General features: G+C 55.0%; 2 protein-coding genes across 2 annotated transcripts in view; both read left to right on the top strand.

Annotated features, from left to right (window-relative positions):
- Nucleotides 1-6: 6 nt before the first annotated feature.
- Nucleotides 7-15,391, top strand: ADRBK1 (adrenergic, beta, receptor kinase 1). Its single transcript, XM_006860860.1, has 21 exons — nucleotides 7-126; nucleotides 9,181-9,257; nucleotides 10,123-10,196; nucleotides 10,334-10,435; nucleotides 10,515-10,589; nucleotides 10,688-10,749; nucleotides 10,931-10,982; nucleotides 11,169-11,260; nucleotides 11,676-11,775; nucleotides 11,870-11,948; nucleotides 12,037-12,167; nucleotides 12,406-12,500; nucleotides 12,581-12,688; nucleotides 12,845-12,911; nucleotides 13,402-13,502; nucleotides 13,868-13,934; nucleotides 14,016-14,111; nucleotides 14,265-14,427; nucleotides 14,540-14,676; nucleotides 14,766-14,879; nucleotides 14,966-15,391. Exons 1-21 carry the CDS (start codon nucleotides 14-16, stop codon nucleotides 15,128-15,130), a joined length of 2,070 nt encoding a protein of 689 aa, XP_006860922.1. The 5' UTR covers nucleotides 7-13; the 3' UTR covers nucleotides 15,131-15,391.
- A 3,269-nt stretch (nucleotides 15,392-18,660) lies between these two features.
- The window catches only part of ANKRD13D (ankyrin repeat domain 13 family, member D), a 23,215-nt gene continuing 16,252 nt past the window's right edge, over nucleotides 18,661-25,623 (top strand). Inside the window, exons 1-6 of the mRNA XM_006860859.1 lie at nucleotides 18,661-18,750; nucleotides 19,189-19,324; nucleotides 19,458-19,582; nucleotides 20,173-20,218; nucleotides 20,296-20,439; nucleotides 20,611-20,800. Of these exons, the coding sequence (XP_006860921.1) occupies nucleotides 18,661-18,750; nucleotides 19,189-19,324; nucleotides 19,458-19,582; nucleotides 20,173-20,218; nucleotides 20,296-20,439; nucleotides 20,611-20,800 (731 nt within the window). The remainder of the gene's footprint in view (nucleotides 18,751-19,188; nucleotides 19,325-19,457; nucleotides 19,583-20,172; nucleotides 20,219-20,295; nucleotides 20,440-20,610; nucleotides 20,801-25,623) is intronic.

The following is a 25,623-nucleotide window of genomic DNA, read 5'->3' as shown; positions in this document are numbered from 1 at the left end:
CGCCGCCGCCAAGATGGCGGACCTGGAGGCGGTGCTGGCCGATGTGAGCTACCTGATGGCTATGGAGAAGAGCAAGGCCACGCCGGCCGCGCGCGCCAGCAAGAAGATCCTGCTGCCCGAGCCCAGGTGAGGCCCGTCGGGCGCCCCTGCCTCGTCCCTCCGCTATCCCGAGTCCCGACCCGGAACCCCGACCCGCCGCCCCAAACCACTCCTACACTGGCCCCCAGGTCCCCTCTGCCCTGCCATTGCCCCCGGGCCACCAGCCCAGAGCAGTCCCGGCCGAGTCCCCAGGCCCCGTGCACCTGAGCCCCGGGCCGCCCCCCCCCCACCCCGGGTTTCCAGCCCCACAGTCTCCCCAGGCGCGCCCCGTGGTCCCTCCATCCCAGTCAGCCCCGCACTCCTGCCGTCTCCCCTTCATCGTCCTCTGAGCAGCAGGTGGACCCCGGAGCCCCTTTTGCCTGTCTCCATTTGCTTGGACATGACGATCACCCATGCTTTGAAAGGCTATCTCTACACCCAACACCCTCTTACTCTCCTCCACCCATGCCGGTTGGGGTGGGAGCCACAAGTTTTAGAACCCCTTCCAGGAGCTCTTCCCCACTCCTCTCAAGACCACCACCCTGGGGCTGGGGCTGGGGCTGGAGCTGGTAGTGTTTCTGGGACAGGTTGTATATATGTGGGGGGGGGGAGGGCACGAGGGATATGTGTTTAGGTGAGCTGTGCGGGCTCCCCTGGTGGTTCCTGTTGCCCTGGTGAATGTTTTCTAGGGGGTAGCTCAGCACCTGGGCCAGTGGTGCCACCTCTGTGAGACAGCTGAGCTCACCATGCTTGGTATCAAAGTTTAAAACTTTTCAGGATGTTGCTGCAGGATACACCAGGGCTGGGGCTGCCCAGCTTTCAGAGGGTTGTCGCATTGTTCCGTCTCCCAGCAGCCTGTGGGGTGGGTAGGACAGGTGTGGCTCCGTCCATGTAGGACAGGTGCAGACACAGAAACTCCAGAGGTGAGTGGCCTGCTTGCTGCACAGGTAATACAGGTGAAGTCAACTCAAGGGGTCTAGCTTCCACTCTGCGTTCCGTCCATGGCCTGGACATACTGCTGCTAGCAGACCTGTTTGCCCACCGTTTCTTGTATTAGGTGGCCAGTCCATACGTGCCTGGGAACGTGCCTACTGTGACTTTGTGAAAGTTCCTTCCTGTGTCTGGGCCTCGATTTTTTCATCCGTGAAATGAGGGCTGTGGTTCAGGCGCTGTAGGAGACACTCTCTGCCCTGACCTCTTTGCTGGGTTTCATAGCAAGCCTGGAAGTCAGAGGGAAACCAGGCCTGCGCTTTGTAAAAGCCCTTGTTGTTAAACACCTTCGAGTCAATTCTGACTCAAAGAAACTCTGTATAGAGTTTCCAAGGCTGTCAATTTTTGCACAAGCAGAAAGCCTCATGGGTCTTCAAGGAGCGGCTGATGGGCTTGAGCCTCCCCTGAATTTTCTAAGACCTTTGCAATCAGATTTCTCAAAACAGGAACTAGAACTGACTATTAGCTAGGGACTGTCCAGAGAGCTGAGACGGTTAGAACAACATGAGTTCAGAAATGACAAAGCCATGAGGGAGGAAGTAGCAGGGGGCGGGGGTGGGGACAACCTCAAGGACTTGGAATAGCTCTTCTCAGTGGCTGAGGCCTCAAGACTCTCCCACAGGATGGGGTTCTTTGAAGCGTGAGGTGGAACCCTTTCTGGAACTCTCTGTAATCCTGCCCCAGAAAGCATTACTGGTGATGTGGCCCCACCTTGGGTTGGCCCTGCAGGTGTTAGGAGCCTGAGAAACCAGCTATTCTTTTCCTATCTCCTGTGCTGTCCAGAGTGGTGATGATGGTGGTGATCAACAGCAGGATAGAAGTGATAATCACTTGGGACCGATTGTGATAGCTTGTCATCTCAGTTGGTCCAAAAAAACCAACCTGTGAAATTGACGAGGTGTGTGCCTCTCGCGTGTAGTAGTTGCTCCAGAAATACCAGTGAGCTGCATTCCGGCGGCTTACCTGTTCCTGTGTGGAGACCAGACAGGCTGTGTTAGCGGAGTAGCCGGAGGCAGAAGCTGGGTACTGTGGCTTCTCATATCCACTCCATCTGGCAGCAGAACACAGGGCACATCCCCGCACCTGTGAAGTGGCCAGTGGCCAGAGGCTCTAGATGGGAAAGCACCAACATCCAACATCCAGGGAAGGGCTGGGAGCTGCCCTGCAAAGCCAACCTGGAGGCCATCCTAGGAGTCCGGACATCCCCATGGGATAACACTCTAGTCCCATGCCTCCTGACCCTTGGCAGTGATTTGACTGTAGTTCATGTGTGCCTGGTATATCCCTGACACCAAATGATCTTTTTCTCTTCCGCTGGTGGGAAGTAAATGCAACAAGTGTTTATCTCCCCAGTGAATAGCTGAAGGCTCAGAGGGAGAGAGACGTGAACACAGGGAAGAGCTAGGATTTGAACTAAGGTCTCTGGACTTCCGGGCCAGTGTTCCTTTCCTTCTCTGCTCACCCCCAAACATTTCTCTCACCTGTGTCTACGTTGTATGGACCATACCGGCTAGCATCCCTAGTTTGAGAGTTGTGGGTCTGGGGCAATAGTCTGGAAGAAGCAAGATAGCCCCTGTGCCTTCAGCTGGACAGATTTGTGGGACCCAACACCACCACCCCCCCACGGTCGACTGGGAACTGGGGCTGAGATAGCTGAGCTGCCCTAGGGCAAGCTGGGCATGGAGGAGGTACCTTTTTGCCAGGTGTCTCACAGACACAGGGTTCCCCCTTCCCTGGGAGATTAGAGTCAGGGAGGAGGACCTTGGTCCATGTTCGTTACACAGTGCTGTTTGGAATCATTCCCTTCTCAGGGAGATCCATCTTGGCAGCCTCCCCAGGGCTGGGTCCTGAGCCTGGCTTCACAGCTCTCATGGTGGGCACGTGGCCACTTTCAGTTGACACAGAAGCCTCCCCTTCTGTCTCCTTATAGAAGCCAGCGACAGGGACTCGTTTCTTGACCTTCCTATAGCTGGGAGTCTGGAGACCTGGCTTGTAATCTCCCTGCAAGACCCTTATTCCCTGCAGGCCTGCCTCAATTTCCACCTCTGCAAACTGGGGGGAGGCTGTTGCTCCCGATGGGGTGACCTCTCAGCTGCCCTCCAGTGCTTTGCCTGTACTTCTGCCGAAAGCCTGGCTCTCCCTTTTTCTGCCAGTGACAACAGGCCTGTAATTATTGTCATTTGTCTAATATGACCGCGGAGGCCTCCTATAATTGCACTCTGAGCTCCCGGCTGGGTGCCCCAAGAGAGCAGAGTGTCTCCCAGGATGGTGGCGTCCCCAGCAGCCTCTTACAGCCCCAAGTTCTAGAGTTCTAGACTGTTTCCTGGTCCCTCCCCCACCATGTGTTTCCTCCTTCCTGTCGCCGAGACCCACTGCTCTTCCTCCCTGCCTTCCCCCTCCCTCCTCCACCCAAGCTTTCCTCCCTCCCCCAGAACTTTCCACGCCAGTAGCAGCGATAGCTCCCTCCCTCCTGCTCCCTCAAACCCGATTATCCCCTTGTCAGAAGTCACTCCCTCAGGCCACAGCCGCACCCCAGGAATGGGTCTCTGGGTTGCCTTTTCCCATCTGCTCTCCCTTCTCCCTTCCAGAGCCAGGCGGTTCACAGATGTGCCTTTAAGTTACTCGGCCGCCCGCTGTTCCCTTGGTTAATGGATTTGGAGGGAGCAGAGCCCTGGGGTGGAATCCATGCAGGGGAATCTGGGCTCTGTCAGCCCGGGAATAATGCATCCTATTAATGCACAATTGAGCCTCGTAGTAAATTCCCAGTGACGTCAGGTGCAGTCGGGCTCAGGCACACTCCGCAGGCTCCCAGCATCGCCTCCCTCTCCGTGCTCCCAGGTCTGCTCTGCAGAAGGGGCCTGGGGAACTGTGCAGGGCATGCCGGATGGCTGCTCCTGCTTCTGAACAAACAGCAGGGGGAAGAGAAGAGCACGTGACCAGTTTCATCCCATCTGCCCCTTCTACCAGGCCCTCCTCCCCATCCACTCAGGCCTGGGGGGGGTGCTGTGTCCTTTGCTGGGCCCATCTATTTTAAATCCGAGATGCTGAAAGTGAGGGGTTGGGCTGCAGCGAGTTGCTGAAGCAGTAACATCCTCAGCATCGAGCATCGTGCCTCCTGCAAGGGCAGAGTGCTGGCAGAGAGCATGTTTGCAGAAGTGGATTTTCCGGTGTTGGGTGTTAACAGCTCTGTTTACAGACACAGGGGAAGGGGGAAGGGTCTGTGTCCCTGGAAACTATCTTAGTGGGAGGACAGACTCTCCCCTCATCAAACCACAGGGCGAGGGGTTCTGGGAGTTTGGGCTCAGTACTTCCAATGGGATAAGTAGGCTATGGTTTCCTGTTGGCTGTAATCGCAGGGTAGGAGTGCTCAGGGCACATTCATTCAGGAACCCAGACACATGACAGGCCACCCAAGTGCCTGGTCCCCTGCAGCTTCAGCGCTGGTCTCGGGTCCTGGTTGCTGCTAGCATTGTGCATTGTGGGAAGGAGTGGGTATTCTTCCTCTCACCCTTGCCTTGCTCTGCTCAGGGCCTGGTAGTCTGGGTTGGTCTTTCTGTTGGAATGTGGCCCTGTCCTTGAGCTCTGAGGACATTGCTGGCCCCAGGGAGAGTCATTGGGAAATATTAATAAGAGGCCCCAGGGGACTTCCTCCTGCCACCTTGGTGTCAGGTTTCCTGGAAATACCACAATAGAAGACCTCAGCGGCAGCCACAGCTCTGCTCACTGGCCTGTGAACTGTCACTTCCCAAAGCATGGTGGTGCCCATCCTGGCTGCCTGACCTAGCTCATATTCTCCAGGGTTTAACATCACCATAAAAAGAGAGCAGGGATGGGGCCACAGGCTGATGGGCCCCCAGGCCACTGTGGGGAGGGAGCCCCGGCTGGGGCCTTATGAGACCCCTTTTCAGCTTTTCTACCCTGAACCCTGCCTAGAGAGAGACTGTTCCTCTGTATAACTGAGCTTTCCCTTGGCTACTAACCCAAGGACCTCTGGTAGCGTAGTGGTTACAAATTGGGCTGTGAACCTTAAGGTCAGCAGTTTGAAAGTACGGTTCCGCAGGAGAAAGATGAGTCTTTCTGCTCCCGTAAAGAGCCTCGGAAACCCTGTACAGGGTCACTATGAGTTGGAACCGACCCCACATAACAACAATAACTAACCCACCGGTGGGACACTGGGTGGCTTGCTCAGCGTCTTCCTGCCTCCATTTCCTCACTATTCAAATGGCTCCCGAGGCTCCCCTCCAGCCACACTAGATCCAGTTCTGGCCTGAGTGGGGTCACCCATGGGGGCCAGACCAATGCACCAGTCCACTACACCACAGAGCGTGGGATTCGGCTTTTTCTACCAGAGGGACTGGAAGATCCTCTCAGCCCTCTCCCTGCCTGCTGTCCTGTCACCCCAGGCCTTGTGCACAGAACACACACGGGGGGCTCACATCAGCACACATGCAAGGTGGTGTTGGGCCTAGTCCTCTGACACGTGACTGAGCCCAGGCACACAGCCCTGTGAGGCAAGGATTCAGGGCCTCCTGGTAGCAGGAGCTTAGGTAGGGCTGAGCAGAGTGGAACTGTAGCCAGGTAGCTTGGTTCAGTGTGTGTCCCAAACAGGGCTCAGGCCCTGAGAAAGTGACAGGTGTGGGGCAGAGCCCTGACAAGTCCTCAGGCACAGGACCATGTTCTAAAAGGGTTGGCGCTGTCATCTGGGGACTGTGGGATCTAGTCAGGCGTCTCTTCTTATAGAACCTGGTGTCTTTGAGGTGTTTCTCTTCTACTTCAGGATGTTCTGGCTTCTTAAATAACCACTGCATTGGGGCAATTCAGCATTTTGTCAACATCCTCATTTTGCAAATGGGGAAACTAGACATTTAAAACTGGTGGCCAGCTTTGCCTCCTGGGGTGGGAGGCGGGGCGAGCCCAGCAGGAAGCCAGGAGCGGGTACTTGGTGGCTGCAGGTCAGAGGGCGAGAGGCTTGGGCCCTCTCCTAGGAATATTCCTGCATTTGCTTCTCAAAATTCCAGAACCATCTTCAGAGGCACACCCTCATCATATTGGAGTGCTTGACCCACTAGGGGGTTGGGGATGTGGCCCCTGCAATTCTTGCTTCTCTGACCCTGCCAGAGGGTGTTGACACAAAGGGGACCCAGCAGGAGGCCCTACCACATATGTGCTAGCCAGGTCTTGCTACCGCAGCATCCTCTAGCAAGATGGCTTTCCAATCTGTCTAGTCCCTTAGCTGGAGGGCCCCTGGGGATAGACAGGAAACCCCAGCTTTGTCACTCTGGAGACCTCACCCATTCAAGGACTCTGCATGGGCCTGACCTCGTGTTTGGTTTGGAGCGGGGAGTATTTGTTTTCCTTTAAAAACATTTTTATTTTTAAGGAAGAGTGCGTGCTTGGGGCCTGGAAGGAATGGAGGCAGGGCCGAGAAGCTGCCTCCAGCCTAGGCAGGTCCCAGTCCCAGTACTCCCTGGTCTCTGGTAGGCTATCCTACCTGGTGGGCTGACCCACCCCATAGCCCTGGCCCAGGAAGGGAGTCTAGGACTTGGGGGGCCTTCCCTGTGAGATGGGCTTGCATCTGGCCAGTGACACTGCCCATCACTGCTTCACCTTATCTACCTTAGACCAGGCACCTTCAGGGCAGGTTGACATTTTGTGCTCTTTTCCCTCCTGTTACTTTATCTCAACCCCACCCAGGGGCCCAATTGAGAGTTAGAGCAGGGAGATAAGGGGAGAGGGTGTAGTCCAGCTGAAGACCACCTCAGGGCTGGTCCCTGGGCTCTATACCTTGCACCTTCTGCCTGGTCTCCTGCAAGAGCCACTTGTGTGTAACCAGGATCTTCACAGTTTTCCACTCAGCCCAGGTGCCCGTCCCCAGTACTGCTCAGTCCCCTACTGATACATGGGGAGCTGGGACTCCCAGCTTTGGAGCACAGAGCTAAGGGTGGGCCATCAGGACCCAACTCTCCAGTCAGTGAGCCCTGAGGCAGGAGAGTGTGGGGCTCCATCTCTCCAAGCTCCTGCCATGCATGAAGCATCATGGGAGAAGCTGCCGGATGCCTGGGCCAAGCCAGGCATCTGTCCTCCATTCCCTGTGTCTCCAAGCATCCCATGAGGTCTGGCTGGTGTGTGGCACCAGCAGGGGAAGGCGTACCAGAGTGGACAAAGCTGGCTGGAAAGCAGAGGGTGGCTTTGCTATCTCAGCGGAGCAGCCAAGCTGTAGACCCAGTAGGTAGGGTCAAGGCTGAAAGAGTTGTCGGGTGGGCATGCACAGCTCACCAAGGATGGTCATGGTCACCAGTCTTCCTGTTGGACTCAGCTCTACACAAAGTCATTTATTTACACACACACACACACACACACAAACCCCGCGGGGTCACAGCCTCGGGGCTGTGCTGACGACAGCAACTGTGTCTGTGGCCCTTTCTTGAGAAAGGCTTGAACCCTGGGATTCTCCCTCGGACCTTCTCGGAAGGAAAGTACTGAGTGGAGAGGGCAGCACCCCATCCCCTCTTAGAGCCTTCGGCCCCCTTTGACCCCGGAGCCGCCGTTCCTCCAGACTCCTGGCCACAGCCTCTGAGGCTTTGCCCTCCAGCAGGCCTTGTGGCTGCTTCCCTAACCATCTGAACAGCTGATCCTAGCCCAGCCCGGGGCCTCATTGGCCTGCTCTTCCCGCCATGAGTGCCTCTAGGGCAGTCTGTCCACTCCTTCCTGGGCTAGGTGGCCCCTGAACTCTCTGGCCAGGCCACCTCCTGCTTGTCCACCACCTGTTGGCATCTTCTTTGTACTCTAGGAACTAGGTGGCTGGCACCTTGTTTAACATCACAGAACCTGGGAGCACCCGTTTAGGGGGCAGGGCCATTCTCATAGAATGGCACCCGGCCAGGCTCTGCCACTGGAGCCCGTGTGTCCAGGCTGGCCCCGGAGGTGAGGGCAGGAGTGTGGAGAGACTGGACCATGCTCGGAGCAGAGGGCACCGACTTCAGGACCTGAGTCCTGCCTCTGCTTGGGGAGCTTTCTGACCACTGACTACTCCCTTCCCCTGGGGCCTGATGACGACCTTCCATGTGGGCCCTAAGTCCAGGCTAGTGAAAGCCAGATGTGTCCACTGAGGCCCAAAGTTCGTTCAGTGGTGGGTGTGTGTGTATGACAGGGAGTTTGGGCCTCAGTGGTCATATGGCAAACCACTCCTCAGTGGCACGCCCCAAACCTGGAGAGCTGGAGGGTTATACATTCTGAAACCCTAGTGGCCCAAATGGTTTGCCTCAACTACTATTGTATAGGGTGGTGGTTGGAACCCAACCACTACTGCTATGCAAGAAATACCTGGCAAGCTACCTGTGTAAGGATCACCGCCAAGGTACCACATGGTGCAGTTCTGCTCTGCAACACATGGGATCGCTGTGAGTCAGAATCCAATTGACTAGACATTAAGAGACAAGAGAGCTGAGGTCTGGCCTTTTTAATACTGAAATATAATTCACAGAGGATTCACCATTTTCAAGTGTGGCCCTTGGTGGCTTTCAGTATAATCACTATGCTGTACAACCGTTACCACTGTAATGCCAGAATATGGACCTCAGCCTGGCCCAAAACCCCAAACCCATTAGCATTCAGACCCCATTGCCCATCCTGGCCCCTGACAACTACCAGTGTGCATTCTGTGCTTGTAGATTGGCTAGACTTCACAGGAGTGGGATCCAACAGTCTAAGCTCCTTGGTGACTGGCTTCTTTCAAACATTGTGTCTCCGAGGAACTTCCCCATGTCATGGCACATCTCAAGTGTTTCCTTCCCTTTTATGGCCGAATGATACGCCACTGTATGGATGGGCCACACTGTTTATCCGTTCACCAGTGGTCCTGGCTTTGGGAATTTGGCTAATTTCCCAAAGCCGGCACGCCGTAGCGCTTGGACCAGACTTCTGCGAGCTGTGGGCTTCCGGGACCGGTCTTGGCAGCTTTGGGCAGAGCTTTGGTGACAGGCAGGCACTAGCTCGCGGGGGTGGGGGGATACAGGACAGGACTCTGGTGTGCCGTGTGGTCTTTAGACAGGTGGCAGGGGCCTACAGCTCCGGGACTCCTGGGCTCTCCTCACCTTGCCTCCTATCTCTCAGCATCCGCAGCGTCATGCAGAAGTACCTGGAGGACCGGGGTGAGGTGGTCTTTGAAAAGATCTTCTCCCAGAAGTTAGGTAAGTAGGAGGGCGCCCTGAGCTTCCCACCCACACCTCTAGCTAGCCCTGCTGGTACCGGTACTGGTACCGAGGACTCTGGCCTCCTCTGTGACCTCGCACCTCCCCGCCCCTGGCTTCAGGCCTCGGGAGCCCTGTGGGGGTGGGGCCAGCAGCCTTCCAGGCCGCCTGGGAAGTTCCTCCTTCAGGGTTTTGTTTTTGAGTCCCCACTTCCCCTTGGCCCAGGCCACAGCTGCTCCGCTGTTGGAACTGACAGGAAGGGGCGGGGCCCTTCCTGTGGCGCCTGCCCGGAGCTGTGGTCTCCCACTGTCCTGCCCCACCACCTCCTCCTCCTGGCGCCCCCTGCCGGAAAGAAGTTCCCGCAGGGGACACGCAGGGGAACAGGATCCAGCCTTCCGAGAAGGACTCTGGTTCCATGAACCCGAGGGTCTGGCCTTGTCTGGGAGGCCCAGGCGCTGGGGTTAGCCTTGAGGAGCAGTTTGGGTCCCAGGCCTGTGCTGTGTGACTCTGAACAAGTTGCCTCCCCTCTCTGAGCCCTACAGTTTCCTCATCCAGAAAAAGGACTCTCAGCCCAGCAACTGTGGGAGGTTTGGGTGGGGGTGTGTTGTCTCAGCCCCTGGGGAAGCCCTGTTCACAAGTAACTCAAAGCCCCGGTCTTGAGACACGATATGACGACCATCTGAGGTACCAGGCAGTAAAGGCTGGGCCCATGACACAGCCCAGGAGGCATGGGAAGTTACTGGGCGCCCCTCAGCTCTTATTTACCCTCCAGGGGTAGACTGTTCTGGGCAGACTCTGGCCCCCTGCCTCCAGGCCCTGCTTATGAAGGGGGTATGACCCCGTGTGACCCACTGCTTGCTTTCAGGGTACTTGCTCTTCCGAGACTTCTGTCTAAACCACTTGGAGGAAGCCAAGCCCCTGGTGGAGTTCTACGAGGAGGTGAAAGGGGACCCCAGGCTGGATGGGCTGGTGGGGGGCATGCTGTGGGGTGACCTGGCGCTAGGTGGGTTATTGGGCAAGGGGTGGGGGTCCACGTTTTGGGGCCCAAGACCACCAGAGGGAATCTGGTCATCTAGATCAAGAGATATGAGAAGTTGGAGACAGAGGAGGAGCGATTGGTGAGGAGTCGGGAGATCTTCGATGTGTACATCATGAAGGAGCTTCTGGCCTGCTCACACGTCAGTCTCCTCAGTCAGGGGCGGGCCGGGGAGGGGGAGAGTGAACCCCGGAGGACTCACAGCCCTCTGTCTTCCTCAGCCCTTCTCAAAAAGTGCTACTGAGCACGTTCAGGGCCACCTGGTGAAGAAGCAGGTGCCACCAGACCTCTTCCAGGTATGTGATACCTCCCTTCCTGAAACCAGCCAGGGCCACTCCTGGGAAAGGGCCCAGACCACACCCAGGGCTCATCCACTTCTGATTTTCTCTATCAGCCCTATATAGAAGAGATCTGTCAGAACCTCCGAGGGGATGTGTTCCAGAAATTCATCGAGAGGTGAGTGCTAGGCACAGGGCAGAGAGGCAGCAGGGAGGAGGTGGCATTGTGAGAAAGGAGGAGCAAAAGTAGCCTGCTTTAGGCCTGGGGTACCTGGACTGGCAGCTGAGGTGGCAGGCTTCCACCCGCACCACTGTGTCCCTTTCCCGAGGCTTATCTGATTGGACATGCTCTCTTACAGCGATAAATTCACACGGTTTTGCCAGTGGAAGAACGTGGAGCTCAACATCCATGTGAGTGGGGTGGATGTGCGGTGCCAGCACTCTGTCTCTTGGGCCCAGGGCTCCCCAGGGGTGGGCTTGGCTCCAGGGTCCTGGTGGGAGCAGTGCCGGCAGGTTGGCCATTGCTACCCAGGAAGGACCCATCAGTGGCAGCCTATAGGGACCCTGGTGGTCACTCCTCTCTGCCTTCCTCCACAGCTGACCATGAACGACTTCAGCGTTCACCGCATCATTGGGCGAGGCGGCTTCGGCGAGGTCTATGGGTGCCGGAAGGCCGACACGGGCAAGATGTGAGTGTCCTGCCCTGTGGCATTTGGTGGGGTGTGTCAGGGCAGGGAGGGCCCTCTGGGGGTGCTGAGAAGGCAGGGCACCCATGGGAAGAGCTTCGAGGGATCAGTGTCAGGTAGTAGGGCTAGTTTCTGACCAGGCAGGCAGGTGTCTCCTCTGTGCAGGCCCCTGTGCCGTCCCTTACGCTGCTCCCTCCCAATAACAAGTCCCTCCTTCCTCTGTTTGGGCAGTGTCCCCCTTGTAGGCCCTAGGGTGGGGCTCCTAGAGCCCCTGGCCCTCCAGCACTCCCCCCATTCTCCTTGAGTCTCTGATGTGTCTCAACTTGTGGAGTGTAGCTTCCTTCACAAAAGCCCCTGGCCCGTCCGGCCTGCGCTCAACATGGCAGGGGGCCAGCTTGACCGGCACTGCCCCACGCAGGTACGCCATGAAGTGTCTGGACAAGAAGCGCATCAAGATGAAGCAGGGAGAGACACTGGCGCTAAACGAGCGAATTATGCTGTCCCTCGTCAGCACTGGGGTGAGCTGGATGGGGCCGGGCCAGGTCAGCTGGGTAAGGGGCAGCGTCTAGCCCTGGAACCCTTGGCCCACTCTGCTGATCCCTCCCCTCCTAGGACTGTCCCTTTATCGTCTGCATGTCCTATGCGTTCCACACACCAGACAAACTCAGCTTCATCCTTGACCTCATGAACGGTGAGTGTCCCCGTTAAGTGGTCTGGCCCCAGGGGAATGCCAGGGCCAGGGCGGGGAGCTGAACGCCTCCTGGGCTGCCCCACCACAGGTGGAGACTTGCACTATCACCTGTCCCAGCACGGGGTCTTCTCCGAAGCCGACATGCGCTTCTACGCAGCCGAGATCATCCTGGGTCTGGAACACATGCACAGCTGCTTTGTTGTCTATCGAGACCTGAAGGTGGGTGTCTGTCTGTCCCACCCTGTCGGACCCAGTCTCAGGGAGCCTTGTGTTCTTCCCCACCTCACCCTCCCCTCCAACTGTGAGCCACTTTGTGGGTTTAGGTTGGGATGGGGGAAGCAGATACCACCCGCAAGGCCTGGCCCCTCAGCACCAATAACCCTGTGCAGCAAAGACACAGGCCACCCAGGGCCCTGTCCTGGGTGCCTAGGTGACAGTGCACACTCTCCCTCCACAGCCGGCCAACATCCTTCTGGATGAACATGGCCACGTGCGCATCTCGGACCTGGGCCTGGCCTGCGACTTCTCTAAGAAGAAGCCTCATGCCAGCGTGTGAGTGCCGCCCCTGTCCCTGCATCCCACGCCCCCTCCCAAGTCCCCAGCCCAGCTGCTTATGCCTTGTTGCTCCACAGGGGCACCCACGGGTACATGGCCCCCGAGGTTCTGCAGAAAGGTGTGGCCTACGACAGCAGCGCTGACTGGTTCTCCCTGGGCTGCATGCTCTTCAAGCTGCTTCGGGGGTGAGTGACCCCACCAGGTGGGCAGGGGGAGCCAAGGGGGTTCTTCTCCACTCCTGGATGCTAGCCCCAGCCCGGGCTTTGGACAAGGCGCATGTACTCCGCCTGCCTCAGTTTCCCTACTCTGATCCTCTGACTGTGGGTTCCCGTCTCTTGCAGGCACAGCCCCTTTCGGCAGCACAAGACCAAAGACAAGCACGAGATTGACCGCATGACCTTGACAATGGTGAGTGAGTCCAGGGTCCCCATTCAGGAGTGCTGGATGGAGCCCTTGGGGGACCACCTATAGAACTGGGGTCTCTCTATAGGGTTCTGGTCCTCACTCATGCCTCTGGGGGACTAAGCCACAGCCTTGCACATCCCTCCCCTTGTGGTTGGAGGAAATTGGACCCTGATTCCACCAGCCCACCAAGTGCCTACCCTACTCTATGCTCCCCAGCCTACCTCACCCTGTTGGCCCAGTCTTGGGGAGCCTTATTTTGCTCCCCTCTTCACCCACCCCTCTCACCGTGAGCCACTTTCTGGATTTAGGTTGAGATTGGGGGAAGCAGAGACCACCTGCAAGGGCTGGCCCTTTAGCACCAATAAACCCCCTATAGTAAAGCCATTGGCCAGCTCTGTAGTGAAGCCATTGGCTCTGTCCTGGATGGCAGCTCATGGGCAAAAGGCCACTGAGGAGCTGGGTCCTGTCAGTGACCCCCTGCTCTTCCCTGTAGGCTGTGGAGCTACCAGACTCCTTCTCCCCAGAACTCCGTTCCTTGCTGGAGGGGCTTCTGCAGCGAGATGTCAACCGGAGACTAGGTTGCCTAGGCCGAGGGTGAGTGCACCATCGTCTGTGTCCCCTGAGGGTAAGGGCTGTGTCCGTCCCCAGTGTTGTCAGAGTGAGGCTGCTGGAGCCACTGGCAGCTTCTGAGGAGGGGAGGAGGAGGAAGACAAGGGCGCCGGTCCCTGTATGTATCTTGAGTGTTTACTAAGAGTTGCAAGTATTAGAACTCATAAGACCTGCGTGATAAGTAGGAATCGCTGTCTGCCCGCTCAGAGAAAAGCAAACAGGTACAGGTTTCGGGAACTTCCCCAGAAATGGCCCTACTAGGATAGAGACCGGGCCCACCTACCTCGTGGTCCAGACTCTGCCCCCTGATGGGCGGTGGCCATTCCCAGGTGACAGGCATCTCCCCACAGGGCCCAGGAGGTGAAGGAGAGCCCCTTCTTCCGCTCCCTGGACTGGCAGATGGTGTTTCTGCAGAAGGTACCCAAGTGGGTGGCAGGGCCAGGGCCAGGAGCACCATCTGCAGCCCCCACCCCTCCTAATGCCAACCCATTCTCGCAGTACCCTCCTCCGCTGATCCCCCCACGAGGCGAGGTGAACGCGGCTGATGCCTTTGACATCGGCTCCTTTGATGAGGAAGATACAAAAGGGATCAAGGTATTGGGCCTGGCCTGAGCCTGGAGGGGATCCTTCACCAGTCCCATCTGACTACTGGCCTTCAGTTCCTGAGGCAGCCCGGGCCCCTCCAGGCAGGCCTGCAGTTGACTGATGTGTCTGTCTGTGTGTCCCTGCCCTGTCCGCCGGATGAAGTTACTAGACAGCGACCAGGAGCTCTACCGCAACTTCCCCCTCACCATCTCTGAGCGGTGGCAGCAAGAGGTGGCCGAGACTGTGTTCAACACCATCAACACGGAGACAGATCGGCTGGAGGCCCGCAAGAAGGCGAAAAACAAACAGCTAGGCCATGAGGAGGGTGAGGACTGGTCGCCGCCGGGGGTGCTCATCTGGGGCTGTGGAAGCTTACCCTGCCAGGACTGAGCCATGGGCGGGCTGGACGCTGAGCCATCTCTTGCTCTGTCGCTCAGACTACGCCCTGGGCAAGGACTGCATCATGCATGGCTACATGGCCAAGATGGGGAACCCCTTCCTGACCCAGTGGCAGCGACGTTACTTCTACTTGTTCCCCAACCGACTGGAGTGGCGAGGCGAGGGCGAGGCCCCAGTAAGGAGTGGGGAGCCCAGGGCTGGGGAGGCAGAGGAGGACGGGCCCTGTTCAGTGCCCTGACCCCCCACCCCGTGCCCGCCCTGCAGCAGAGCTTGCTTACCATGGAGGAGATCCATTCGGTGGAGGAGACACAGATCAAGGAACGGAAGTGTCTGCTGCTAAAGATCCGTGGCGGGAAGCACTTTGTGCTGCAGTGTGACGTGAGTGCCCTGGGCCAGAGGCGGGTGGGCCATCACGTGCGCTGGGTGGTCCCATCTGACCGCACACCATGTATGGGGCTATGCAGAGCGACCCTGAGCTGGTGCAGTGGAAGAAGGAGCTCCGAGATGCCTACCGGGAGGCCCAGCAGCTGGTGCAGCGGGTACCCAAGATGAAGAACAAGCCACGCTCGCCAGTTGTGGAGCTGAGCAAGGTGCCGCTGATCCAGCGAGGCAGCGCCAACGGCCTCTGACCGCCTGCCCGCCCGCCCGCCTTTTATAAACCTCTAATTTATTTTGTTGGATTTTTATTATTTGTTTTCCCGCTAAGCGGAAAAAGGTTTTATTTTGTAATTATTGTGATTATCCTGTGGCCCTAGCCTGGCCCAGCCCCGCCCCCGGGAGGGGCCCCCGCTTGCCTCTGCTCCTGCTACCACCCATCCTGCTGCCCCCAGCCCTGATCCCATAGGGGTCACCCGCTTCCAGTGTCTTCCTGTGGAAGGAGAGCAGCGGCCCTGGGCAGCCCTGGGCCTCGGGCATGGCTGGGAGGCCCAGACGGGAGGTCTCAGAGCAGGGAGGATACTGGAATCCCCCCACTCGGCTCCTCATGGAGCATCGTGGGCAACCCCAGAGCAGTGTGGATCTCGAGCTGTCCTACATGCCAGCCAGTTGGGGAGAGGAAAAGACCTGTGTCTCCCTGGACCCCCAGGGGCCACCAATAGTGACTTAGCCTCCATGGCCCAATTGTTTGGAAAAAACTCCGGTGTTCCTAGCCACCTCGCTCCCCACCGCCATGGACACTGGGCATCGGCCACGTGGCAGCATGGCAATGCAGTACTGCAGCCTTCCCGCAGGGACCACAGAAAGGCCACTTCTGAATGTGCCAAACCAACCTGGCTGGGCTGGGGCCTCGCTGCCTGGGATTGGAGGCCAGCCTGGAGCCATCCCGGGGTCAGGGGGCACAGTGCAAGCAGCAGCTCTCCCCCCACTGTTTGTGTGTCCCCACTAGGCTGTCCGTCCCCAGCCGTGTCTGTCCATACCACCACCCGCCTGCAGCGCACAACCTCGCCGCATGCCCCCTCGTGCCAGTCGCGCTACTGTGTGTGGTGCCGTCTCCCTCGGGGCTGGGGCGGCATATTCTCCCCATCTCACTCCCCGGTGCGTTTCTTTGCCGATTTTTGAATGTGATTTTAAAAGAGTGGAAAATGAGACTATGCGTTTTTATAAAAAATGGTGCCTGACTCCTTGGCTGTATTGGACTCTTACTGGGCCCGGTGACCCTGAGGGAATGGGGTCTTGTGGCAGGCAGCTGGCAATCCAGACAGCTCTCTACCAGCAATGGAAGGCATCCAGGGTCAGCCTGCACAGCTAGGCCCTCCTTGGGGTGGGTCGGCCTCCTCTCGCCCTTGGTGGCTGCATGTCTCTTGCCAACTTCCTGCAAGCAGGAAGTGCCAACAACTCATGCCTGGAGCCACATCTAGGCCTGACTGGGACCCTCCCAGCTTGACTGACCCCTATACTGTGCTGAAGACCCTCTGTCCCTATAGGTGACCAAAATTGAACCCTCTGCCTTGTAGACTACCTGCAGTCCTGGGTTCTTAGCTTTGGGTCTCCCATATCCTTAGCCTGTGCCTAGTCGGGGTCCCTGAGGCCTGAGGGGTCGTATAGCACCAGGCATCTCAGCTGAGGACTCTGCTCAAATCCCACCTCCTACACGCATGCCCTCTGGTCTCCCACCAGGCAATGGATCAGATGTGCGAGGCTACCCACTATCCACTGATAGTGGTCAGGGCTCCACTGTCCAGGCTGAGGGGATCAGAGAGAAGGAACAGTCAGAAGGCTGCAGGCACGACATGTGCTGAGAAGGAGCTCTGGTTGTCAGGAGCACTGTGGGTGGAGGCATGCCATGGGAGCCCTGGATGGCTAGGGTCAAGTCCAGACAGACAGGAGTGGACATGGAGCCTGACCTCTGATCGTCTCTAAGCTGGCCCTGAAGACTCCAGATAGGCTGGGGTGACAAGAGCTAACACTAAAGCAAGTCTCTGATGATACTGCTCTGCCCAGGTCAGAGGTGGCATCAGGATGGTGGGGGAGGAAGAGATGAATCGAGGTGACATGGGATGAGCAGGAGAGAGGTGGAAGCCAGGGTGGCACTTGGGGTTAGAACTAGATGACCAGGTCCACAGATAGGACAGCTAGGAAGCAGAGAGCTAAGGAGGAAACAGTGAACGTAGCTGGCTCTGGTTCAGGACATGCTGAGTGGGATCACTCAGACACCTGAGTCCAGAGGTGGCTAGTAAGATGTGGGCCTGGAAGTGGCACCAGGGTGCTGGGGGGACAGCAGCAGTTGGACCCTGGGAGGGGGTTGAGAAAGTGATGTTACTTAAGGCTGCAGGGAGTTGTATTCAAGGCACAGACATCGGGAGATGGTAGGCCTGAGTCAGGGGGCTAGATTTGGGTGAGAAAACAATGCCAAAGGGCACAGGAGCAATGTCTGAGGCCCTGGTATTGAGTTGAGAGCTTTGAGGCCTTTGAATTGCTGCAGACTCTAGGATGTCAGAGGGTGGCGTTACTGTGATCCCAGATGGCACAGGAGCCACCTGGCCACAAGGGTAGTGTAGTGAGGGGCCTCCCAGCCCAGGGACTCAGAAAGGAGGCAGACCTGCAGGGGTGAACTGAAGGCACAGTTCAGGTACATTGAGCGATCCAGTCATTTTACAAAGTGAGGCCAGAGGATCAGCCTTAACCAAGCTCCTGACAGATGCTGACTCACCACCCAAAAAGACCAGGGATGGAGACCCTGGGCCAGGCCGGAAGTCGGCCAAGGAAGGCCTGCACTGGTTCCGGTATGGGTGGAGGCCGCCCAGATTTCGAAACGCTCCTTCCTCTCCTGACATCAGCAGCGAAGTGCAACCTCCACAGAGGGCTGCAAGCGGTGGCCTCAAAAGGTGGTTGTCACCACGGCCCCGCCTTCTTCACCCGGAGAACTCGGGCCTGTCTCCGGTCTCCCGCCTCCGACGACAGTCCCTGGCGCCGATAGTCCCTGGGGGAGGGCACTTCATGCCAAACTCGCCAGCATGTGCGCGGGGCGTCCATTTCCGACCTGGGCGTCCTATACGCACCACGGGAAAGGCACAGGACCCAGGACTCCCAACTCATACGCACACGCTGGCTAGCTGGAGAGTTCGGGTCCGCGGAAGGGAGGGGAAGAAGGCGGAGGTGGGACGGGAACTCGGGGGTAGCAGGCACGCACGCGCACTCGTGGTGCACATCACGGGCGGGGGAAGGGGAGAATGGGCGCTTCCCGGCCCCTACCCCTGTTCGACTAGTCCACCGAGTCCCCGCCTTCCCCTTCCGGACCGCCAGGAGCGGGGATTCTGTGCTGGGCCTTAGTGCCCCCTGCAGGCTACGGGCGGAACTGCAGTCAGGCCCTGCCCCCACACCACCGCCCCCCCCCCAACACCACCATCGTGAAACAACTCTTGGCCGGTGAGAAGACCCCAGCCCAAGGCCTTCCCCAGCGGCCAGCCTGCACCCCGTGTGGGATCCGGTGCCCTCCGGCTCACCAGCGGTTGCCATGGCTGCAGGGGGACGGGGTGCATGGCTCTTGGTTCCACCCAAGCCGACCAGACCCCGCCTCCGACCCCGCCTCCGTTGCTGTTGGCGCTGGGGCCGCGGGGCCGCTGGGGGCGCAGCTCGGCAAGCTCCGGGAGACGCGAGGGGCCACGGCAGGCCAGGAGCGAGGCGGGGCCGCCCCCGCCCGCGATGCGGCGCTGATGCCAGCATGGCCGGCCCGGGCCCCACCTTCCCGCTGCACCGACTCGTCTGGGCGAACCGGCACCGTGAACTGGAGGCCGCGCTGTACAGCTGCCAGGTGAGGCCCGCCGGGCCCCCGCCCGTCCTTTGGGTCTCCAGCCCGAAGCCTCGACCCCAGTCCCCAAGGCCTCCTGATCCGGCAGCTGAACAGCTACAGCCCAGCTTCCTAGCTCGCCGAATCCCACATCACCTGCCCAGTACGCTGGAGCCTCTGGCTTTGGCTCCCAGGCCAGGCCTTCCCCCTTCGCCTGTCCACCTCCCACTGCACCAAGCGTCCTCCTCCAGCTAGGCTGGCAAACAAGAAACCCGGTCCTAGTTGGTGCCATTCTGCACCTACACCGGCTAGGACCTCACCCCTGGTAGAGGGCCCGAGAGGCGTGTAGGCCCCTCCCACCTCCCTCTTCTTAGCCATTTCCCGCAGTGCCCCTAACCCTGTGTGGTCCAGTGTTTTCTTCTCCTTCCTCTCTTACATTGCTGTGTGTCCCGTCTCTCACAGCACGATATTGAGCAGGAAGACCCCCGGGGGCGGACCCCACTGGAGCTGGCTGTGTCCCTGGGGAACCTGGAGTCTGTAAGAGTCCTTCTTCAACACAATGCCAACGTGGGCAGAGAAAGCCTCCAAGGTTGGGCAGGTACTGCAGAAAACCAAGGGCTCCTTGGGGGACTGGCAGCAGGGGGTGTGGGATGGGAGTGAGCTGCCAGGCGAGGGGTGGGGGGAGGCGGGGGGCCTGTTGAGAGGGCCCCCAGCAGCTTGCTGCCCCCTAGTCCTGCAGGAGGCTGTCAGCACTGGGGACCCTGAAATGGTACAGCTGGTGCTTCAGTATCGAGACTACCAGCGGGCCACACAGAGGCTGGCCGGCATTCCGGAATTGCTCAACAAACTCCGCCAGGTACAGCGGGCTCAGAAGTGTGGCCTGTAAGGGATCATTTGTGTATGGCAGACTTGGCTTTCCTGCCTCTCTTGACGTTTAACCCAGTGTCTCATTGGAAGAAAAACCTTGGCTAGTGTACAGGGTCCCCTGGCTGGAGTTCTGGCCTCGGGCTACCTGGTAAATCCCGAATCTCTGGAGAGAGCACTCCAGGTCACCTCAGCGGGTGTGTACTGGGCTCATGGAAGGCAGATCCAAGTAGGTAGAGGGGTTATGCTAGTGGAGTCCAAGGTGATCCCCATGCCCTCTCCCCAGGAACAGATGTGGGAGTCATTGGGCCCCATCTGCAGAAAGGGACTCTGAGACCCAGAGGAGCATCCCCTCAGGATCCCCAGCATGCTAGTGGCCCTTCAGGACCCCAGAGCTCCAGATGCTATAGCCTGATCCCCAAAGAGCCTCTCAGGGCCCCCCACTTGGTCCCACTGTTGATTGGGGGCAGGGTGGTGCATCCGGGCCATATGAGGGCTGGGCTCTTGGAGAGGGGTCTTGGACAAGACCTGTGGGCCTCCAACATCAAGAGAGACCCTGACAGCAGCTCTGGTCCCTCTTAGGCCCCCGATTTCTACGTGGAGATGAAGTGGGAGTTTACAAGCTGGGGTGAGTGGGACCACCTGGCTCCAGGGGCTTGGGGTGGGCTTTCAGGAGGAGTCAGGGTGACCTCGGCATCCCTGCAGTGCCCCTCGTGTCCAAGATGTGCCCCAGTGATGTGTACCGTGTGTGGAAGCGTGGCGAGAGCCTGCGGGTTGATACCAGCCTCCTGGGCTTCGAGCACATGACGTGGCAACGTGGCCGGAGGAGCTTCATCTTCAAGGGTCAAGGTGAGCCGGGGGGCCCTCTTGGCTTTCGAGGATGACGCAGTCTTTCTCTCTACTTCCCAGATGTAGTAACACAACAGGACTGGAGGGGAGCCCAGGACTGAGGGTCCTCTCCCCTCTGGTTGAAGCCTTGCACTAACTTGTATACGCCATCCTACCCTTGCTGATTGGCAGAGGCCGAAGCTCTGGTGATGGAGGTGGATCACGACCGACAGGTGGTCCACACCGAGACGCTGGGGCTCACCATGCACGAGCCAGAAGTGTTGCTGGCTGCCATGAGGCCCAGCGAGGAGCATGTGGCCAGTCGTCTCACCTCTCCTATCGTCTCCACCCACCTGGACACTCGCAATGTGGCCTTCGAGAGGTCAGCCGGGGCCTGGCCACCGTGGGTGAGACGGGGCAGGTGGCAGGGGCCTCCAGTGACCAGGGCAGACTGCTCAGGTGGGAGGGGGTCACCACAGGCCAGGGGTTTCACCCAAATTGCCTGTGGGAGGTCGGGCGTCTGGGCCCCTGCTCCCCCCACCCCCGCCCTGTGCCTGTGTTTGTAGGGAATGAGTAGGACAGAGTTTCTTGATCTCTGACCTCATGTGTTTTCTCGTAACAAGAGTTTTGGCTATGGGTTAGTGCGGCTGATCCCTTAGTAAGCTTGTGCTTGGGGCTGAGTCTTTCTGGAAACTGGGAATCTGATCCTCTGGCAAAGGTACCATTTCTCTAAGAACAGTTTTATTGGGGTATCGTTACATTACCATATAACTCACCCATTTGAATTGTGCGGTCTGGCAGTCTTGAATAGACCCAGTAAGTATATCCATAGATAAGTTGAAAAACCATCACCGCAATTCGAGAGCTATCATCACCTCAAAAATAAAGCCTTGAGTCATCACCCCCTTATGCCACCATTACTCCCCAGGCCTGGGCAACCACTGGTATACTTTCTGTCTCTAGAAATTTCCCTGACCTGGACATTTCCTGTAAGTGGAATCGTACATCTTGTGACCACTATACTGGCTTCTTTCACTTAGCATAGTGTTGATTCATCTATGTTAAGAATGGATCAGTATTTCTTTTTGGTGTCTGAATCACATTCCACTGTATGACTAAAATACATTTTGTATACCCAGTTGATGGACCTTGGGCTTGTTTCCACCTGTGACTGTTATTAATAATGCTGCTGTAAACATTCATATACCAGTTTTTATGTTGATATGTATTTTCATTTCACTTGAGTAGATACCTCGGAGTAGAATTGTTGGCTCATATATAAATCCTGGTGTGGTTCTATAGGATAAGCACTGGACTCTTTAACTGCAAGGCTGGAAGTTCAAATCCACCAGCTGGCTGCTCCTCAGAAACTCTATACCAGGTCTCGATGACCTTTAACATGCACAACATATAGTCATTTGAGAAACTACCAGATGGTTTTATAAAGCGGGTGCACCATTTTACGTTTCCAACAGCCACTCAAGGAATCTTGTTTCTCCACATCCTTGCTGACACAGTTATTCAACTTTGATTCTAGCCATCTGAGGAAGTATGAAGAGGTAGTTTTGATTTGTAGTTCCCAGATGGCTAATTATGTGAAGCATCTTTTCATGTGCTTATAATTAGCATTTTCCTGCACTTAATAGATATACAAATATCTTCCTTGGAGAGATGTCTGTTAAGATCCTGTGCCCATCTTTAAAATTGGATTATTATTATGATGTGTCTTTTTATTATTGCTTGTAAGAGTTCTTTATATTCTAAATACAAGTACCTTTTCAGGCGTATGATTTGCAGTTATTTTCTCCCATTCTAGAAGTTGTCTCTTTTCACTTTCTTGATGATGTTCTTTAAAGCACAGATGTTTTTAGTTTTAATGAAGTCCAATTTATCTTGTTGCTTGTACGTTTGGTAGCATAGCTAACAAACAATCCAAGGTTGTGAAGATAATTACCCCTATGTACACTCAAAGGGTGTTTGTTTTTCACTTTTTCTCGTGCGTTGAGTGAAGGTTTACAGAGCAGATCATCAGTTTTACATTCAACGAATCCTACGCTTGGTTTCATCTCATTTGCAGTTCCCTCTATGGAATTTATTCCAATTCTTCCTTGTGTTTGTCATTTCCATTCCTCCTTCTTTCCCAGTCCTTCTGAATTCTGACATTGGGTAAATGCTGTCATTTTGATTTTGAATGGACTGTTATATGGTGTGTGTACCTCACTGGCATTGATGTCCCTCTCTGTACCTTATTGCTTGGCTGAAAATTGTGCTCTAGGGGTGAATTCATTTCTGGACCTGAAGAGTAATCATGGGCCATAGTCTCAGTGTCCAACAGTCTCCATCAGACCAGTAAAGCTGGCCTATTTATGAGTCTGAATTTTAGTCCACATTTTCTCCCACCCAATCCATGACCTTCTAATGTGTTTCTTTTCTTTCATCTTTTAAGAGTTCTGTAGTTTGAATGTTTACGTCTAGGTCTTTGGTCTGTTTTTTTTATATGGTGTGAAGTATTCATCCAGTTTCATTCTTTTGCATGTAGATATTCAGTTGTTCCAGCATCATTTGCTAAAAAGACTTTCTTTCTCCATTGCATGGTCTTTGGTACCCTTGTCAAAAATCAGTTGACCACTGATGAGTGGATTTCTTTCTAGACCCTCAGTTCTTCCACTGGTGTGTATGTTCATTTGCCTGGACTGCACCATTTGATTACTGTTGCTTTGCAGTGGGTGTTGAAATTCACATGAGTCCTCCTAACTTGTTCTTCCTTTCAGATTTTATTTTCACTGTTCTGTGTACCTTGCAATTCCATATGAATTTTAGTATCAGTTTGCTCATCTCTACCAAGAAGTCAGCTGGGGTTCTGATAAGGATTGCCTTGAATTTGTAGATCAGTTTTAATTCCAGTTTTCTACATGCTTTTTTTTTTTTTTTTTTAATGTTTTATTGTGAATTATGTGATAGTTTATATGGGAGAACTTTAGCTTTACATTCATCCTATCGTATATTGTTTCATTGCCATGGTTACAATCCCCTCCATGCATCATCAACCAGCCTGCCCCCTGGTTGTCAGCACACAGCTCCTCTCCCACTCTGGGTCTAGAGTCTACATACTTTTTGAAGCCCCCTCATGTTATCATCTTAGTCATACTAAGTGTTCTGATCCTTGAACATGGCATATTTTTCCATGTGTTTAGCTCTAATTTGTTTCATCAACACTGTGTTTGCAGAATACATGAGGGAGCGTCAGAAAGTTCATGGAAAGGATCCAGGTTTTAACCAATAAGTGGCGCTGTGGGTTACTGTGCTGGCCTGCAAAGTGAGTTTGAACCACAAAGTTCACAAAGTTGGCGGTTTTGGTAGATGTTGTGTATTAGGTTGAGGAAGATCTTATCATTCCTTATTTGTTGAGTGTGTTTTTTGTTTTTTGTTTTAATCATAAAAGTGTGTTATTGTTAGGTGCCATTGAGTCGGTACTGACCCATAGCGACCTTATGCACAGCAGAATGAAACACTGCCCGATCCTGGGTCAACCTGACTACTGTTGCCACGCTTGAGTCCATCGATGCTGCTACTTGGCCAATCCATCTCGTAGAGGGTCTTCCTCTTTTTCTCTGACCCTCCATCTTACCAAACATGATAGCCTTCTCCAGTGACTGGTCCCTCCTGACAATATGTCCAAAGTATGAGAGACGAAGTTTGGCCATCCTGGCCTCCAAGGAGCACTCTGGCTACACTTCTTCCAAAACAGATCTATTGGTTCTTTTGGCAGCCCATGGCACTTTCAGTATTCTCCTCCAACACCATAACTCAAAGGCTTCAATTCTGCTAAGGTCTTCCTTATTCAACTGTCCAGCTTTCACATACATATGAAGTTATTGAAAATACCATGGCTTGGGTCAGGCACACTTTAGTCCTCAAGCTGACATCTTCGCTCTTCAACACTTTAAAAAGATCTTGTGCAGCAGATTTGCCTAATGCAATACGTCGTTTGATTGCTTGACTAATGCTTCCATGAGTGTTGATAGTTGATCCAAGAAGAATGAAGTCCTTGACAACTTCAATCTTTTCTCTGTTGATAAGAATGTTGTTTACATGTTAGGTTTTGTCAGATGCTTTCTCAGTGTCTATTATGATGGTCGTGTGGTTTTTATATTTCATTCTATTGCTGTGACGTGTTACATTAACTGGGTTTTGGCTGTTGAACCAATCTTGCAGCCTGACAAAAGTCCCACTTGATCATGGTGTGTGACATTTTGAAATCTGTAACTGGGTCTGACTAGCTTGGATTTTGTTGAGGATTTTTCTATCTATACTCAGAAGAGCTATTGGTCTGTGTGTTATTTTTTTTCCTGATAATATCTGTCTGGTTTTGGTATCTGAGTAATGCTGGTTTCATAGATTGAGTTGGAGAATAGTCCCCCTCTCCTATTTTGGGGGAAGAAAGTTTGAAGACTTGTTATGAATTCTTCTTTAAATGATTGGTGAAGTCACCAGGATCTGGAATTTTCTTTGTAGATATTTTTTAAAAAACCTATTATTATCAATTCAATTTCTTTACTTATTTTAAATCTATTCAGATGATCTATTTCTTCTTGAATCCGTTTTGGTAGTTTGTTTCTTACTAGGAATTTTCCCATTTTATTTAAGTTGTTCATCATCAACAACGAAAGTATGACAATAAAATGTACAAAGATCTAGAGTCAGAAAATCAAAAGGGTAGAACATACTCAGTACTTCTCAAGCTGAAAGAACTAAAGGAAGAATTCACGCCTTGACTTGCAATATTATATGAAAGGATTCTATGGCTAAAATATTGAATGATAAAGGAAGTAACAGAAAAAGATGGAAGGAATCCACAAAAAATCCTTTACTAAAAAGAATTAGTTGATTATCAGTCACTTCAAGAGGTAGCATGTGATCAAGAACCAGTAGTATTGAAGGAAGAAGTCCAAGCTGCACTGAAGGTAGAAACAAATCAAATCACGTATTGCATCAGGCAAAAACAAGGCTCCGAAGTTGACAGCATGCAAACAGAGCTGTTTTAACAAACGGATGCAGTGCTGGACGTGCTCACTCATCTAGCCTAAGAAATTTGGAAGACAGCTATCTGGTCAGCCAATTGGAAGAGATCCACTTTTGTGCCCATTCCAAAGATCGATGGACCCAACGGGATGTGGAAATCACTGAAGAATGTAAGTAATATCA

Source organism: Chrysochloris asiatica, unplaced genomic scaffold (assembly GCF_000296735.1).
Source record: "Chrysochloris asiatica unplaced genomic scaffold, ChrAsi1.0 scaffold00040, whole genome shotgun sequence".
NCBI classification, from domain to species: Eukaryota; Metazoa; Chordata; class Mammalia; order Afrosoricida; family Chrysochloridae; genus Chrysochloris; species Chrysochloris asiatica.
The sequence above is the reverse complement of the archived record's forward strand: the minus strand, read 5'-3'. Positions and strand labels throughout refer to the sequence as shown.

Coding starts and splice junctions, on each gene's coding strand:
- ADRBK1 (XM_006860860.1), top strand. CDS start 14: ATGGCGGACCTGGAGGCGGTGCTGGCCGATGTGAGCTACCTGATGGCT. Junction 11,776..11,869: donor TGTCCCTCGTCAGCACTGGG/GTGAGCTGGATG, acceptor CTCCCCTCCTAG/GACTGTCCCTTTATCGTCTG. Junction 13,935..14,015: donor AGATGGTGTTTCTGCAGAAG/GTACCCAAGTGG, acceptor CCATTCTCGCAG/TACCCTCCTCCGCTGATCCC.